Below are 17,539 nucleotides of genomic sequence, written 5' to 3' on the forward strand. Positions count from 1 at the left end.
ATTTTGATGGCTGTACACTTACCACCCAGGATTGTGTGGTACCTGTAATGAGCACCTAGGTAGTTTTTTCAGATATTGGCACTGGATAAAATACATATTTGCAAACAGGAAACAGGATATTTTTTTCTACAATCTTTGGAATACAATTAGCAAATGGGGATTTTTTTAAATGTTATCTTTATTACACTGACCACTAGACAACTGCCAAGAAACTGAAAATTGAATAATGTTGTAGTTGATGTAGCATCTATCTTCTTTTAGTTATGCCAAACATAGATTTATAATGGCTCCACTTTAAATTTAGTAGGAGAAAGCAGATACCCTCTAAACAAAAATGCGCTGCTGGTCATGTCATGCCACCAACAAACTTCAATGTTGAATCAGTCAGCTTTAAAAACAGACTGATTTCCGACATGGTGGCCAATGAGCGTGGAAGAGATATGAGAAGCCACCTCAAGCTGCCAGCTGACAGATATTTTCCTTGTCTTCCTCTTCAGGTCAGGAAGAATCATTGGCGTTTTCACTGGGCATTTTCCCAAGCATTGGAAAGTGTAAAGTGAGCCCTCATTGTAGAGTGAAGGTACGAGAAATCCCAGTGATTTCCTTACCTGGTATGCCAACAATTGCTGCTGGCTGTCTCTACATGTTTCATTAGGTAACCAAGCAGGGCCACCTAGCGTCCTGGAAATGAGCCTGATGGTAACTGTGACAACTCTGATATCTGCCATTGTGCTGCCATCGTTCCACCATCCCAATTAAAAGGATGTCCTACCTGTGCTGAATATGGTGAGACTTACTTCTCTTAGGATTTAATTCTGGGCAGAATCTTAATACTGTAGGAAAGGCACAATAGCCTTAGTATTTTCATCCTCCCTTAACATGAAATAATAGCTTTAGCATAAACTAGTTCGTTCGTCATTTAGTCTTTATTCATCTATCAAAAGATAGACATAAACGTACATCATACAAAGAATAAACCTGTATAGAATATAAATACAATAAACTAGTTATTCTGGTCCTTAGTTACTGTTTTATATGTTGTGCTTCAACATTGATTAACTATTAACACATTTGTGGTCTTGCTTTCTCAGGGTCAAGGAGAAAAGAGATTTAACCGACGCCTTCAAACTTAATCCAGTCTACCTCCAACATAATCACCAAGAATGTGGTAATTATTTACATTTTGTGAAATCGTGTCAGTTCATCCAGATACAATCTATTTTTGTTATTACCATTTGTCGAGCACAAATAATGACATAAATGTTTCGGGGAGCTAGAAATGCTAAACAAACCAAATCTATTCCATACGAATCGAAAAATACGAAATCTTACAGGAAAAAAAAATCGGACATCAAGTAAAAAGAACATAGAATCTGGAAATCCATCCCAGGGTCATTCAATAAAAACAAAAACAACTTAAATACTGAAAGTGTCATGAGATACTTCTCAACACATAAATCAACATGCATTTCAGAAACATGAAAAACTGCGATACATTTGAGCTGTTTCTGAAAACCTTTCCATAAAAGCGCACACACAACTATGAAGTATTTGCCACCCAGACTCTCAAGAGTCTTTTGTGAGATTTTCAAATGTCTGTTTAAATTGCTCTAACTCTGCCAGGTAGGAGGGGGGTTGGGCCCACAATCACTGTCAACATCACTCCTTGGAATGAATTCTCTTTTTGGGGTTTAGCTTTGTTAGCCCCCTGCAAAATATAAAAAGAATGTCACAGGGCTATTGAGGTAGAAATGTGGAACAGTTTATGGCCTGCACAGCATTTCTCTGACATTTTAAAGTATACACACACATACACATACACATAAAATTGTTGCTGAGACATAAATGTGGCTTTGACAGGTGAGTGTGCCAGCGCCGCCACAGCATTGACCGGATGTTTTAAGGTCTGACCACCGTCAAAGATTACACCCAGATTCCTAAATGACTTCACGGTTGGGTGCTTTGCTAAAATATACCTGTCACTATAATAGGAGAGTCCTGAGTCAGCTCTACTCAAGTACACGACCTCCGTGTTATCACCATTCTGCTCATGACAATCCCACTCCATCTAGTTCTGGTGGGGCCAACACCCTCAACAGTTTCATTAGAACCCAAAATAGAGCAAGCAGGAACTGGGCTTTGCCAACGCACCAATGGCACTGTATACCATGGTCTTTGATCACTTGGGCTAGAAGGAACACGTAGGGAGGAATTAAGAGAGGGGAAAGGGATGATCCTCGAGCTAATCCAAAGGACAGAGTCAAACAGAAAAAATTACCCAAGCAAACATTTTGAGCCCTGCCTGTAAGGAAAGTGTGCATCCGGTCCAAAACCTGCCTCTCAATTTCTATAGAATAGACTATGCATCGAAGGAGGTTTGTATGGTCAATGGTATTGAAAGCTGCTAACAAACAGATCCAGCCGAATCAAGTACAGGGGTGGACATTTCCTGAGATCTAATCACCCAGTAACAGTTCTAAATCGATTTTAACTTCATTGACTTTGTCTACTTTTGAGCGAAATGGATTTGTTTTTATCTCTCTGGGCCTGCATGTAGGATTTCAGAGGCCTGCACTCTTGCCTGCTACAAAATGTTTTGTCTTATTGACAGTAAGCTTCAGCCACTAATCACACAATCTCACCTTGATTTCCAGTATACACAGATAAAGGTCACAGCTTTTATGTCCAAAGAAGTATCATCAACCTTGGGGACGAACTGTAAGCCACAATCAAATGAAAGTTGCACTAAGTGCCGCATAAATATTAAACAAACCTAGCAAGAGAACAGACCCTGGTAGCACCCAACACATGCTGTTCAATCGCTGAGGCTTAAAGGAACCCAGAGTGAGTGTTAGTGGTTTTTTTCATTACTTACACTGTGGTGCCCTGAGCGAACTCCCTCCTTACTCCTGGTCCCTGGGCCTGTGCTGACTCCAGAGTCCCCCCGCTGCCGCTTCCTGTCATCTGTGGCTGCCGAGCGGGGGACTCCATTGCCCAGGATCCTTTGCTGGGGCGCCGCCTGATGACCTCATCCCCGCGCCCGGAGGAGATTTAAAATCCCTGCAGCCCCCGCGTCGCGGGATCGTGCGCGGGTCTGCGCCGGGCTAAGCCCGGGCAAAGGTCGGGCCCTCTGTGGCCCTCGGAGGCTGGGCTGGGCCACCCCCCTAAAATCTTGGACTCTGCAAACATCATCGACCAGGTGATATTGATCCACTTCTGTAACCAACTACATAGTCTTGCATTAACTTCCGGACATTGCTAGACGTTGTTATTATTGTTTTAGCTACCTTATAACATTTGCCAATAATAGATCATGGCCCTCACCAATGACAATGGGGGAACTCTTTCGTCAACACGCAGTGGGGTAAGCTTCTCCGGCACACTAGATGGTTACTTTACCAGGGCGGTAGCCGTCCTGGAATGAGAAATTGCCCTCACAGAGGAAAGATTATCTTCAGAATTTGTCAGTGCTAAAAGATCATCCATGGGCAGTATCCTGAACAGTGTAACCCCGAGAGGCGAATTAGCCAACGCCTTACCGACCTAGGTTTACCAGAAACCAGCATAGTCTCGGAAGAGCATAGTATCATCACATTGGGGAATAGCACACAGGACAGCATAACCGGCAAAGCTTATAAAAAACAGGGTACCCCCCCCCCATAGAGATCAAAGTATGCCCCGTAGTGGATACATTGTCAACCCGCAGCAAACAACTAGGGAAAAGAAAACGGAGTGGGGGTGTACAAAGATGCATACGGGCCAAAATCCCCAAGCTTGTGATCAGAACACTAATTCCCTGTGAACTAATAGTAAAAATCAAGCTCCTACTCAGCATCCTACCGTCCCAGCTCTGCTTAACAACAGGGACCACCCCCCGTCAAAAAGTCCAACACGGTTCACTCAGGGAGGGGACAGCTTTATCACACAGATAGAACACCTGGTAAGGACATTTACACTCCCACTCTTAGAGAGACTCAGAGTGGTCAGTGCAGGATTAGATAAGCTACAGCAAACCACCACAGATAACAACCATTTGCTACAAGAGTTGGTGGGTAGCAAGAGGTCGCTAGGAGAAGCACATCACCTAAGTTTGGAGAATGGAACCAATAAATTAATTAGACCACCTACCAGTCAATTGTGATCAGCACCTCCACTCAGAAAACTGGACTAGTCTAGCAGAAAATAGGGGTAGCCCTGAAACCCTCGGAGGTTGTGGTAAAGCACTGGAGGGTTCTAGAGCAGCCCAAGTAGTGGTCCCACACCTAGCCACACAGCCTCAAGGACCCACACAGCCCACTCGCCTGAGCCAAGGTGTGGGTAATAGATCTGTCCTTGACTTACCTCCGCAGAGTGCTTCATTAGTAATAGTTCTGGGGAATGTTCCACCCTTGCCACAGGGGGGGAGGGAGGATTTCCCACAGCTCAAAAACAAAGTTACCCATTGGCTAGCAAACAACACCTATAGCGGCCAAAACATAGGGCACAATATAGTTATGGCACGCCGAGTCTCGTGGCTGGGCCGTACTAGGAAATGCAGAGATGGTGATAGCATAGTAGTAAACTTTAACAGCATACTACCTGTAAGAAAGATATTGAAGGAGGCTGAAACATGGACCTCAACGAGGGGATATGGCATAGAAATCCTACCCCTGGGGTTCTTTTATAGACCAGGGAAAATACAAGCCAATAACAACAAAACTAGAACTTATCTCACTACGAGTAGTAACCGGCCAGATGGCTGGAACACAATCCCGGTCAGGTCGTTTAGGGGGGAAACGTCGGGCGGACCGGAAACCCTATCATATCTGGAGGTAACAAACAGATTCAACATCCTATCAGGTCTAAATGACTGTGACTGACTGAGTGAGTCCACCTCTCTCCACCCCCCCGATGGCCTTGAACCCCAGTTCACCTGTCGCACAACACCCAGTGGCAGGGGAGCGTTATGGTGTGGGTCTACCCGGTATTCTAGAAATAGACAGGGATTGTGAGGAAAACTCCACTAGAACAGTATGGCCTGGTATATCTGTTGAAAACACACTGTTCTCAGGACACCCCGCGCCGCACGGCCAACAGCTGTGTGTGTGCCCCTCGCTGCTGCTCGCAGCCTCGTTGTGACGTCTGCCTGCCCCACTGTCTCTCCCCAGCTGTTCTGCCGTATTCTCATTTCCAGTTGTTGTATTGTGTGCTTATTTCGTTAATTAGTGTTGTATTGAGTGCTTCCCTTGTGCCTGCCCTTGTGCCTGCCCGCCCAGCTGTTCTGCCGTATTTTCGTTCCCAGCTGTAGTATTTTGTGCCTATTTCGTTAATTAGCTGCTGTATTGAGTGTTTTCCCTTGTGCCTGCCCGCCCCGCTCCCCGCTTCCCGTCGCCGTTCACGCGGCCACGCCCCTTTTTGCTCCGTGTCCTCCCCGCTCCCACCTCCCAGCTGCTCCTCCCTCCCACTTAGCCTTAAATGCCGTCCGCACGAACACGCAGCGGTCACGCGCAGCAGGCGAGCCGGTTGTGCGCCAAAGGCGCGCTAAAGGCAAGCCCGTCTGCGCCCGTCCGCGCCTGGACCGCGCCCAGCACCAGGACCCCTGTCCCCCGCCGATGCAAGTCCACTCGACGTACCTACGATGCCGCCATCCTCAACGCACTCAATGCCGGCCGGAACCCTGCCTGCTACCGAGCCACCCCGAGGCGCACCCACGGACCCTTCACCTGCCAAGCCTGCTGATTCACCTGCTACCGGACCTGCGCCACCCCCGCCAAGTCGAGCACCAGTAGCAAGCACCTGAAGTGCATCCTGCTGAACACCCGCTCCGTCCACAGGCACGCCGTGGAACTCTGGGACCTGCTCGACACGACAGCACCGGACGTCGCCTTCCTCACCGAAACCTGGATGAACGCCTCCTCAGCGCCCGACATCGCCATAGCCATCCCGGACGGATACAAGATCCCCCGGAAAGACGCGTCAACCAAACGGGAGGAGGCATCGCCATCGTACACAAGAACACCATCCGCATCTCGACCAGCTCTGACGATACTTTCACCGCCGCCGAACACCTGCACTTCCAGATACACACTGATCCCAAGACCACCCTCCAAGGCACCCTCATCTACAGACCCCCGGGACCACGCACACAATTCAGCAAAGACATCGCAGACTTCATCAGCCCGCACGCCCTGCCCTCCGCCGACTACATCCTCCTTGGGGACCTCAACTTCCACCTGGAGAACAACAATGACAGAAACACCACCGCCCTGTTGGACAACCTCACCAACCTCGGACTCAAGCAACTGGTGAACACTCCCACCCACTACGCCGGCCACACGCTTGACCCCGTCTTCTCATCCAGCAAGCACATCTCCTTCAGCCACGCCACCGAACTCCACTGGACCGACCACAGCTGCATCCACTTCAGCTTCAGAAAAACTGCGACCCACCACCACCCGCAACAGGTTCCCCGCCGGAGCTGGAGCAAGATCACCGCCGAGCAGCTCACCACCTCCCTCAGCCAGAACACACCCACCAACACATCAGACCCAAAGGAAGCAGCCAGCAACCTCACCAAGTGGCTGACCGCCTGCGCCAAAGACCTCGCACCACTAAAGAACCCTCCCAGCAGACCCGGCAGCAAGAAAACTCCCTGGTTCACCAACGAACTCAAGGAATCCAAGAAGAACTGCCGCACCCTCGAGAAAGCCTGGCGGCTCGACCAGACCACAGACAACAGGACCGCCCTCAAGCACGCCACCCGCAAACACCACCAACTGATCCGCGCCACCAAGAAGTCGGCACTCAAAGAACGACTGGACAACAAAGCCCACACCAGCAAGGAACTTTTCAGCATCGTCAAAGAGTTCTCCAACCCCAGCGCCAGAAACAACGACATCACTCCCTCGCAAGACCTCTGCAACTCACTCGCCACGTTCTTCCACCGCAAGATCGCCGACATACACAACAGCTTCAACGCACAGACCACGCACCCCATCGCCGAACCAACGCCTGCCACCACCACCCTCTGCAACTGGACCCCGATCAACACCGAAGACACCACCCGCACGATGAACTCCATCGACACCGGATCACCAACCGACCCCTGCCCACACCACGTCTTCAACAAAGTCGACGCCATCATCGCACCCCATCTCCGGGACATCATCAACTCCTCCTTCCACACCGCCACCTTCCCGGAGAGCTGGAAGCACGCCGAGCTTACCGCCCTCCTGAAGAAGCCAAAGGCGGACCCCATCAACCTCAAGAACTACCGTCCCATCTCGCTCCTTCCCTTTCCGGCCAAAGTCATCGAGAAGACCGTCAACAGACAGCTTGCCGCCTTCCTCGAGACGAATGGATCCCTCGACCCCTCGCAGTCCAGGTTTTGGGCCAACCACAGCACCAAGACTTCCCTAATCGCAGCCACCAACGACATCAGAACCCTGATCGACAACGGGGAAACAGCGGCCCTCATCCTCCTGGACCTCTCTGCGGCGTTCAACACCGTCTGCCAACGCACCCTAGTGAAACGCCTCAGCAACATCGGAATCCGAGAGAAAGCACTGAAGTGGATCATCTCGTTCCTCGCTGGAAGAACCCAAAGAGTCTGCCTCACCCCGTTCAGATCCGAGGCCAGCGAAGTCATCTGCGGCGTACCACAAGGATCTTCACTCAGTCCAACCCTCTTCAACGTCTACATGAGCACCCTCGCAGCCATCGCACGCCAACACGACCTCAACATCATCTCCTACGCCGACGACACCCAGCTGATCCTCTCCCTCACCAACCACCCCACCACCACCAGAGCCAACCTACATGAGGGGATGAAAGACGTCGCCGACTGGATGAGGAACAGCCGCCTTAAACTGAACTCAGACAAGACGGAAGTCCTCATCCTGGGATCATCACCCACCGCCTGGGACGACTCCTGGTGGCCCCCAGCCCTGGGCACCGCTCCCAAGCCAACGGACCACGCACGCAACCTGGGCTTCATCCTGGACTCCTCCCTGTCGATGACCAGACAAGTCAACGCCGTCTCATCTTCATGCTTCAACACCCTTTGCATGCTCCGCAAGATCTTCAGATGGATCCCCACTGAAACCAGGAAGACCGTCACCCAGGTACTCGTCACCAGCCGACTGGACTACGGGAACACCCTCTACTCCGGAACCACAGCCAAGCTTCAAAAAAGACTCCAGCGCATCCAGAACGCCTCCGCACGACTCATCCTGGACATCCCCCGACACAGCCACCTCACCGGACACCTGAGAGACCTGCACTGGCTCCCCGTCAGCAAGAGAATCACGTTCAGACTCCTCACCCACGCACACAAGGCTCTCCACCACCTGGGCCCCAAGTACCTCAATGACCGCATGACCTTCTACACGCCCACCCGCCAGCTACGATCGACCAGCCACGCCCTCGCCACCGTACCACGAATCCGCAGAGCCACCGCCGGAGAAAGATCCTTCTCCTACCTGGCAGCCAAGACCTGGAACTCCCTCCCCACCCACCTTCGGCGAACCCAGGACCATCTCTCCTTCAGAAAGCAGCTCAAGACCTGGCTGTTCGAGCAGTAACACACCCCCTCCCCCAGCGCCTTGAGACCCTCCCGGGTGAGTAGCGCGCTTTATAAATGCCGTGATTGATTGATTGAGAGGGTAATTTAAAATATAACATCCTCTCTTGGAATATAGCGGGGCTAGCAAGTAAGATCTCAGACCCTTTATGGATCCAGTTTGTAAAACACTTCTCCATTATCTGTCTTCAGGAGACCTGGGTAACTGACTGTAATCTTGCCATCGAGGGTTATAAATCATTCTTTGTACCGGCAACAAGCTCTAGAAGCGGACGGGCGTCCGGGGGCCTAGTCATCTTTTTTTCCTTGGCATTAAGATGTAGTGTTAAGGTCCTTCCCTCAGGCAATAAAAACTTCCAGGCAATTTTGCTGGGGAATGAAGAGAATAGCATGTGTGTGATCAACTTTTATAATGCTACCTGTCAGAGTGAGGGCTGTAGGACTACCGAACTGCACAATTTTATCATCCAATGCAGGGGACCTGTCAGAAGGAACATGATGCTAGCCGGGGACTTTAATGTCCACTTATGTGGCAACCCCATGCTATATACCTTATCAGACATGGGATGTCCCCTGTTACCGGGACTCCACTTTGAACATACCCCAGAGGGTAACACCCTGAACCACTTACTGGACAAGCAAGATCTTCTGTTCTCCATGAACATCACACCACCAACGGTCACCCAGAAAGAACCTACATTCAAAGGAGGGAGCCACGGTACCTTCATTGATTTCATCCTAATCGATAGAAATCTACTGACACTTTTACTTGGTTTTCAAATAGTCGCTAGTGTCTTTAGTGACCATAATCCAGTCTGTGTCCAGTTAGGTGGAAACCTTATGAAAAAAAAAAAACAACAGCACACTGCGAGATAACACGCTGCAACCTATTAACGGTGGGAGACTTATGAAATGGAATAAGGTGGTACCATCTGAATTCCTCGAAAAATTAAAGGAGGCCTGTGAGAAGGATTTCTATACATGTCTTAACTCCAAATCTGAGAGCAATGGAGTTCTTATAGCCTTTGAGAATATTGCCGAAAACGTAGGAAAGATGTTGGAGACAAGGGGGGGGGGGCACCTTAGATAAACCCAAGTGGTTCTGCAAAAACTGCTCCAAAGCAGCAAGAGACTTGAAATTAGCCCTCAAAGCACTTCCCCGAGACAAAGCACTGATCAGCTCGCTCCGGCTAACTTATAAAAAGGTGCTAATAAAAAGAAAGTCTTAGCTAAAAAATGTGTTATGGGAGGAACTGCTAATCCCCCTGACCCTTTCTAACAGCTCTAGGTTCTGGAACACAAATAACCAGTCTCCTCTAGAACCGGCTGCGGCTAGTGTAGTGGGGTCAAATATTACGGAGGGCGAATGGGTGGATCATTTTGTTGCTATCTCTCAGGATAATAATGTACAACCAGCCCCCATACATGAAAGGCAAGGGCAAGAGGTATTCGCATTTTCAGTAGATGAATTACTGGAGGGAATAAGCAACCTTTCCAACAAAAAGGCGCCAGGCCCAGATGGTATCCCTCCAGACCTTTACAAAGCAGACTCTACATTCTGGGCCCCAATCCTTACAGCTTTGGGAAACGCTGCTGCAGAAAAGGCTTGACCAGCTTCATGGGGTCTCTCTACAATAGTCCCTGTATTTCAAAAGGGAGACCCAAACTGTACACTAAACCACAGGCCTTTTATCCCTGATAGACTCCATTGTAAAAGTCCTAGGGGGCATTATCCTGAAGAGGCTGTCCATTTGGGCTAAAGAGAATAAGATCATCTCTGACATACAATATGGGTTCCGTAGAGGGCACTCCACCTTGGCTCAGTGCCTTAACCGCTACCTACTCCTGGGAAAATATACCATTGCACGACCAGGAACAGTATACATGGCCTTCATGGACCTTTCCTCGGCTTTTGACTGTGTCAACCGGGGAAAGTTGTGGCAGTCCATGGAGGCCATGGGGGTAGAGCCACACCTCGTGAACTTTTTAATGGACTTACACAGTAACACAAAGGCTAATGTTAGATACACCAGGGATCTCAAGGTCACACGAAGTTTTAGTACTAGCCGGGGGGTAAGGCAAGGGTGCATCCTCGCCCCCTTTCTTTTTAATTTATATATCAATGATCTAGAAGATCACCTGGTCAAGACGGGGGCGCATTATCCATATGTGGGTCGTCGGGCCTACCAGTTCTATTATACGCCGACAACGCCGTCCTGTTAGCCCGTACCCCAATGGGCTTCAAACACTACTGGATGCCTTTTATGGATTTATGTTAAAGCGAGATCTGCACATAAACAACACCAAATCCTATGTATTGCAGGTAGGGAAGGCAGCTAGAAAACAGCACTCATACAAGGTTAACGGTACTAGGGTGCCCATATGCACTTCCTTTTCTTATCTAGGGGTACTTCTAGACCAACAATTAAACTGGGTCGCTTGTATGAACAGGAAAAGGGGAGAAGTCACCAGGGCTAACGCTGCGCTCTTTGACTTCGCAGCTAGAATGGGTAATAGACAGGTGGCAGCCATGCTAAAAGTGTATCGCTTTAAGAGTATAGCTATAGCTACTTATGGGAGTGAACTCTGGGGTTATAGTAATCATGCGTGCCTACAGACTGCCGAAAATAATTTTTTTTAAAAACTCCTATGTGTCCCACAGGGAACCCCTAACTTATCAGTACATGAAGAAACAGGCATGCCTTTTTTATGTGACACTTTGTCACTGCGCCCTCTTCTGTTCTGGTTGCAATGTTGGCTCAACAAACATCTAGTGCTAACACATAGATGGCTAAAAGAAACCCTTAGCCTAGACAACATGTCCAAAATTCCCTGGCTGAGCTATCTTAAAGACACCTTCCGTAAAGAAGGGCGACTAGATCTTTTTTTAAACCCGGCTGGTATAACTAATAAAGATCCTATACTCATTAAACAGTCTTTTATTACCCGCAAAAAGCTGGATAGAGAGGGCAGAGAATTATCGAAGCCTAGTGTGCGCCTCCACCTTTTGTTAAAAACCTCGCCTGTGGAGGAGCAATATTTACTCTGGCCCATACCAGCATATGACCGTTTTCTTTTAATCAGGTTCAGGTTTAACATGTTCCATCTTTTATTGGCAGTCCCCAGGGGCTGTCACAAGGGGACGGTATTAGCACCCTGTGGCTGCGACTCTCAGTCTCCACAGGATCGGCTTCACTTTATGTTTTTTTGTAAATATTATGAATTCCCAAGGATCTTTTACCTTAAACCCATTTTAAAAAGGATGAACTTTGTAGAAACCCGGCCTGCACTATTTTATCTTCAAATGCTGAACCCAGAAATTAGACCCCACGTGGCGGGTTTTTTTAAATGTATTATGAAGTATAGAAAATGCCTGGACATGTAAGAATCATTGTAGTAGTGTGGCTCACTGGTTAGAGGCGGCAGACCCGAGAGCAGAGGACGGCCCGGGACCAGGGTTCGATTCCCGGCGCGGCAGGTTTCTGGACCAGGGTCAGCGGACTCGATAATTCTCTCGCCTCGGTGCCCACTCTGATCAGCGATCACACTCGGCAACTCTGGGCATTAGCTTGCCTCATCTTCACTAACGGCCCCACCAGACCGCCGGGGATGCCTGGTCTCACCCTGGAGATACCCATTAAGGGACCATCTCTCAGGGAAGCCAGGAAGGGTTTCGCAGCGGTCGAAGCGCCTTGGGACCCTACGGGTAAGTAGTGCGCTATATAAATGCCAATACATACATACATACATTAAGAGTTAAACCCCTTACACTCTGCATCTCTATCAAAGGGCAATAGCAGATCTATTACTGCCATGAATTGTGGGTTCCCCACATGCTGCATTTCGTTTTGTAAACATTTTATTCGTAGCTTGGAATGCTATTTTTATTGTAATATGAACTTTTATGGTTTTGTATATAAAAAAACCCCGAATAAAGTACTTTGGAATTGAATTGAGTGTTTGTGGCTTCATTAAGAAAAACTAAAATCAGGCCCCTAGTTTAAAAGAATACCTCCTAGGTAAGTGTTGATAGTGTCAAACATGACTTATACAGCTAATAAGAAACAAGATCGGAGTATTCACATTGTTCTTGACCATCCCCACCGAAGAAAACCCACAAAGATAAAACCCAATGGCTTCTGTGCCCTGGATGGGATGAAAGGCCACCTATATGTCATTGAGGATGTTAAAATTTTTTAGAGCCATCTACACCACCGCATTTGGAAACACTTCATTAATATTATAGTAGAGGGAGCAACAAATGTTTGATAGCAGCATATCAGCGTTTTTTATTCTTTGACCGTGCTGTTCTGTACTTTGAGCCTAGTGTCCAGATTTCGTAGTGCTTGCCTCCCAACATGTCCAATCAATTCCCCTTCTCTTCCTTCTTATGAAATGAAAGTGGATGGTGTTACTGGCAAAGGGGTAAGTGCCTTCCTCAGTTTTCTTTTATCTGCCATCACAAGTAAGCAATGTGCATGAGATCCATGTGGGGCCCAAAGCGTGCCTTCCGAGCAGCCATGAGATGTTAGAGTGAAAGCTCAGCCACATACCCCATTCAAGCATTGACTAAATTTGTTCAGTCTCCAATTTATTTACAATACTCAAGAAAAGGGAATATAGCTGTGATCAGCAAACCATCACTGGATACTAGTGATCCAACAGAACCGTTATAATAGTTCACATTTTTATCCCTTACTTCCACTACATAGTTAATGTATCCCTCTAACTGTACTGGGCCCTCTACAGTAAGACGGATCAAAGCTTTACCCTTACCACAGAAAGGAATGTTCCTCTGAGGGCTCTTTCTCCAGCAATAGGAGTGGAGGGAATTAGGGTGTTTAAAACCCAATGTTAGGCATCCAATAAGGAACATTAATTGGTGACCAACTCACAAGTTCAAGATCAGGTTCAAATACCCACTCTCAGGACCATGCGATAGAAATAAAGTATCGCAACGGGAAATCAAACCTCCTAAACAAGTTGTCTAACTAAAATTATGCACACTTGGAGCTCTGCTACAACAACACAGAATAAAAAATGAAGCAGAACTTGATACTCTGAAAAAGATTCACTGATTCGCCCTACAACGCATTTAAATGTATGTAAAAAATGGCAGAGTTCAATGACAGAACATCAGGACACATTAATAGTCTCAGATAATTTAGATAGTTTGGTTAATGAATTAATGATCTGAAATCAATCCAGACAAGTAATCTCTTAAGCGTTTCAGTCAGGAATATTACAGCTGGTAGTACAAGACTACACAATGAGTCAGAAATTCAAATCCAAAGATGATGGTTCAGAATAGTCATTAGATACAAGGTTACAGATTCCTACCACCATTAAAGGCAGAATGAGGTTAAATTTCTCTAAAAGCATCCAAGGTTCTAAAGCATAAAGCATGAAAGGAATCAAATTAAGTCCACTAAGGGCGAGTCCATTGGCAACAAGCATTTGCAATGCAATTGGTCTCGCATTTACGAAAGTTTAACCTATTAATATTGTAAATGGCAATGCCTTCTATTTACGTTTTAAAACCCAACACATAATGCAATGTCATTCACAATGCAATTAGCTCAAACTAGCGTGAATGCGAGACCTATTGCATTACATATTCAGTGCTGTTCGTGGTCTCCTTTGTTTGTACGTGAATGTACTTTAGTGATACTAACAGAAGTCATGCACAAAGCTCCAAAAACCAATAGTAGTTTGTTTCCAGGGCTTTACATAAGCACAAATTAAATTACATAAAGTCAGATACATTTTTAGGCTGAGGAGATTGAGTGCTTTGCCTAGAATCACAGGCTGTTGATCCGATGCAGAGACTCGAACCTGGTTCCCCAGTTTCAAAGACAACAGCTCTGGTCGTTACGCCACATGCTCTCTCACTTAATGCAGGTAGCAGAAAGTACAGATAGTTTAAAATACACAGTCTGCAAAATTTAGCTATTAATACCAAAGTGAGCAACTACTGCAGAAGTAGCCCTGATCAAGCGGACGAGCAGCCCCTAAGCTTGCAGTCTCTGCTCTGTCTCGGTTTCAGGGGTGATGGTCGTGGGGAGAGCGGGAGGTTCAGTCTTGAACCTTTCCAGGTAAAGTAAGTGGATTTTACTTAAAGGGAGGGCTACTGGAGAGAAGACATGAGGGGCCTCCAAGGAAGGAGAAAGATCAGACCCTTGATAAGGTGTTGGGCACAGAATGTGTGAGCCACTGAGTGCTGTATTAAATTGGACAGGGTGCCAGAGTGTGGGTGGAGATAGGTATCCCCACAGCAGAAGCAGGTCCTAAGACTTAAAATGTATTAACTCTCTGACAGCCAGGCCTTTATTGTATTGATGATTTATGAGAGGAGGGCTGCCTGGTGTGTTCCCTCTAAAGCTTCTTGTTGTGAAGACCATCAGAAACGTACCCTGTGCACACTGCTGTCGGACAGAAGAGACGAATGCCATGCTGCTGGTGAGACCAGCAACACGAGCCCCTTATTATATTAAATCTGCATTTTGTCACAAATTAGATTGCACATCCTGCAACGTCACATAGATATACATATGAACCCAGCTTAAGATGTTTACATGTCGTGTTCTCAACATATGTCCTCATTAACGGCTAACTTCTAATTGCCATGTAAGTCTCGGGGTTGTCCAGCCTCTGAAGAATGACAAAGGGAGCGAGTATCTAGCTCAACCAGCCCATTGCTTCTCGTTGGGAGGACAAAAGTAGCAGAGGGTGGAGGGGATAAATATAAATAGGAGCAGGCAATAAAAATTAAGGAGCAGCGAAGAGTGAACAAAATTTACACAGGGAGGAAAGAAAGTGAAAGAGCACCGTGAGCGCGTTCTGCTAAGAAGCTGTATTTACAGGAAATGCCCGGGTAACTTTGCAGAATTAAAGCAAAGCAGTGCGCTGTGCTAGTACAACATATGCATGCATATGTCCTATCCAGGCAGGCACACCAAAGGAAGACAGGAAGGGTACCAAACATGCTTCCCTCCCAATAGAAAGCACAGATTTGGCAGGCCCGCCAGTAAGAAGCATGGGTGGACCTTCTACCCTCGCTTCGCAAGCTAAAGCGACGACAATAGGACCTCGCCAGGAGCGGGAAGCGCATGCACTGCGTCACTAGGCAAGACCTAAAAAGGGGAATAAGGCAAAAGCAAATAGTTAGGCACAGAATGATTCCAGCTCAACTGCTTAAAGAAACAGTATCGGCAAAAGACTGTCCAAAAGAAGAGATATGATGTGGTTTATACAATCATAGGAAAACCGTTCTGTCCACCGACATAGGAAAAATTTATCACCTGTAGCTCTTTCAAAGGAAAGAAAAAGCATGGTTTGAAGTATGTCTTCAATGGAAAAAAATGGCCTATTCTCACAAAGAAAAGAAAATAAAAGGTGTAGTGTTTGTTGTTGCCCTTTCTATGGGGTTTCTTCTTTTATAACCTTTATGTTGCTTTAGTGGTGTAGCATCACTCCACTAGTCAGTCCATCGCATGATTAGTTTATGTATGAGAACACCAAATGCAATTTAGTTGTTCATGCATACTTTCCCATATTGTTCATGAGAAAGAACTGGCTTTCCGAGTCTTACAGGTTTGTCAACGGTAAGGAGTTTACATTGGATCAGTCCATAACATTGTGTTATAGTTTACTTTCCCATCAGACTATTTCACAATGAACTCTAAAAGAATGTCCTTTAAACATAAGATGATGCATGTACTGAACGAATAAGGCAACATTTGCTGAAATGTCAAGGGGCCATTGTACTTGGCTATGGGGAAAAATGCAGTTTAGGAAAGAACAAATTTGAAAACCCCTTAAATGCATATGTCAGCTTTAAATGAATTAGGTTTAATTCAAACCAAATAAAATCCATTACATCATCTTTTCATAGTCAGAGAAAAATAGTAATACTTCATCAATATATTATTACACAAAATTGATTGACATTAACTATGGCCTACTGCCACAATTTTCAACATCTATACATGTAAATTATTCTTACAAATCTTTTTACTAAAATCGTTTCTTCTATTCTATGACCATTGTGGTCTCTACTATCACATTTAGAAATTTCAGGTTCCTTACAAATGTTATTACATAATTGCACCACAATCTATTCATGATGCATTTCAATGTAATTGCAAAAACAACAAGTGATGGACTGAATGTGGATCAATGTCACACACTCCCCCAGTCAAAAGATCTGGGCCCAAATCCATCGTTTTTTTGCACTCCACACCACCCTGGGTTAGACAATGGCGATATGCAAATCAGCTCTGACCCTGTTGCCCCATGGGAACAGTCCAGTCCGAACTACAAAAGCCATGTCCTTCCCAGAACGGAATCAAGCATCCGAGGACCGGACCGGTTTCGAGGTAACACCTCTCATCAGCCCGGCTAGCTTGACTCCAGTGGTGTGGAGTGCCTGGGACCCACGTCTGGGCATCCCCAGCGCACTTAGGGCGGCAATTGCAAAAACAACAAGTGATGGACTGAATGTGGATCAATGTCACACACTCCCCCAGTCAAAAGATCTGGGCCCAAATCCATCGTTTTTTTGCACTCCACACCACCCTGGGTTAGACAATGGCGATATGCAAATCAGCTCTGACCCTGTTGCCCCATGGGAACAGTCCAGTCCGAACTACAAAAGCCATGTCCTTCCCAGAACGGAATCAAGCATCCGAGGACCGGACCGGTTTCGAGGTAACACCTCTCATCAGCCCGGCTAGCTTGACTCCAGTGGTGTGGAGTGCCTGGGACCCACGTCTGGGCATCCCCAGCGCACTTAGGGCGGCAATTGCAAAAACAACAAGTGATGGACTGAATGTGGATCAATGTCACACACTCCCCCAGTCAAAAGATCTGGGCCCAAATCCATCGTTTTTTTGCACTCCACACCACCCTGGGTTAGACAATGGCGATATGCAAATCAGCTCTGACCCTGTTGCCCCATGGGAACAGTCCAGTCCGAAC

General features: G+C 47.0%; 2 protein-coding genes across 3 annotated transcripts in view; both read left to right on the top strand.

Annotated features, from left to right (window-relative positions):
* The window catches only part of LOC147722438 (aromatic-L-amino-acid decarboxylase-like), a 1,636,613-nt gene that overhangs the window by 1,490,277 nt on the left and 128,797 nt on the right, over positions 1-17,539 (top strand). The window lies entirely within an intron of this gene.
* Positions 1-17,539, top strand: part of LOC147722439 (aromatic-L-amino-acid decarboxylase-like) — a 712,354-nt gene that overhangs the window by 565,990 nt on the left and 128,825 nt on the right. For both annotated transcript variants that reach the window (XM_086964959.1, XM_086964960.1), the window contains one exon: positions 1,092-1,168. In XM_086964959.1, the coding sequence (XP_086821085.1) occupies positions 1,092-1,168 (77 nt within the window). The remainder of the gene's footprint in view (positions 1-1,091; positions 1,169-17,539) is intronic.

Source organism: Lissotriton vulgaris, chromosome 4_1 (genome assembly GCF_964263255.1).
Source record: "Lissotriton vulgaris chromosome 4_1, aLisVul1.2, whole genome shotgun sequence".
In the NCBI taxonomy this organism is placed as follows: domain Eukaryota; kingdom Metazoa; phylum Chordata; class Amphibia; order Caudata; family Salamandridae; genus Lissotriton; species Lissotriton vulgaris.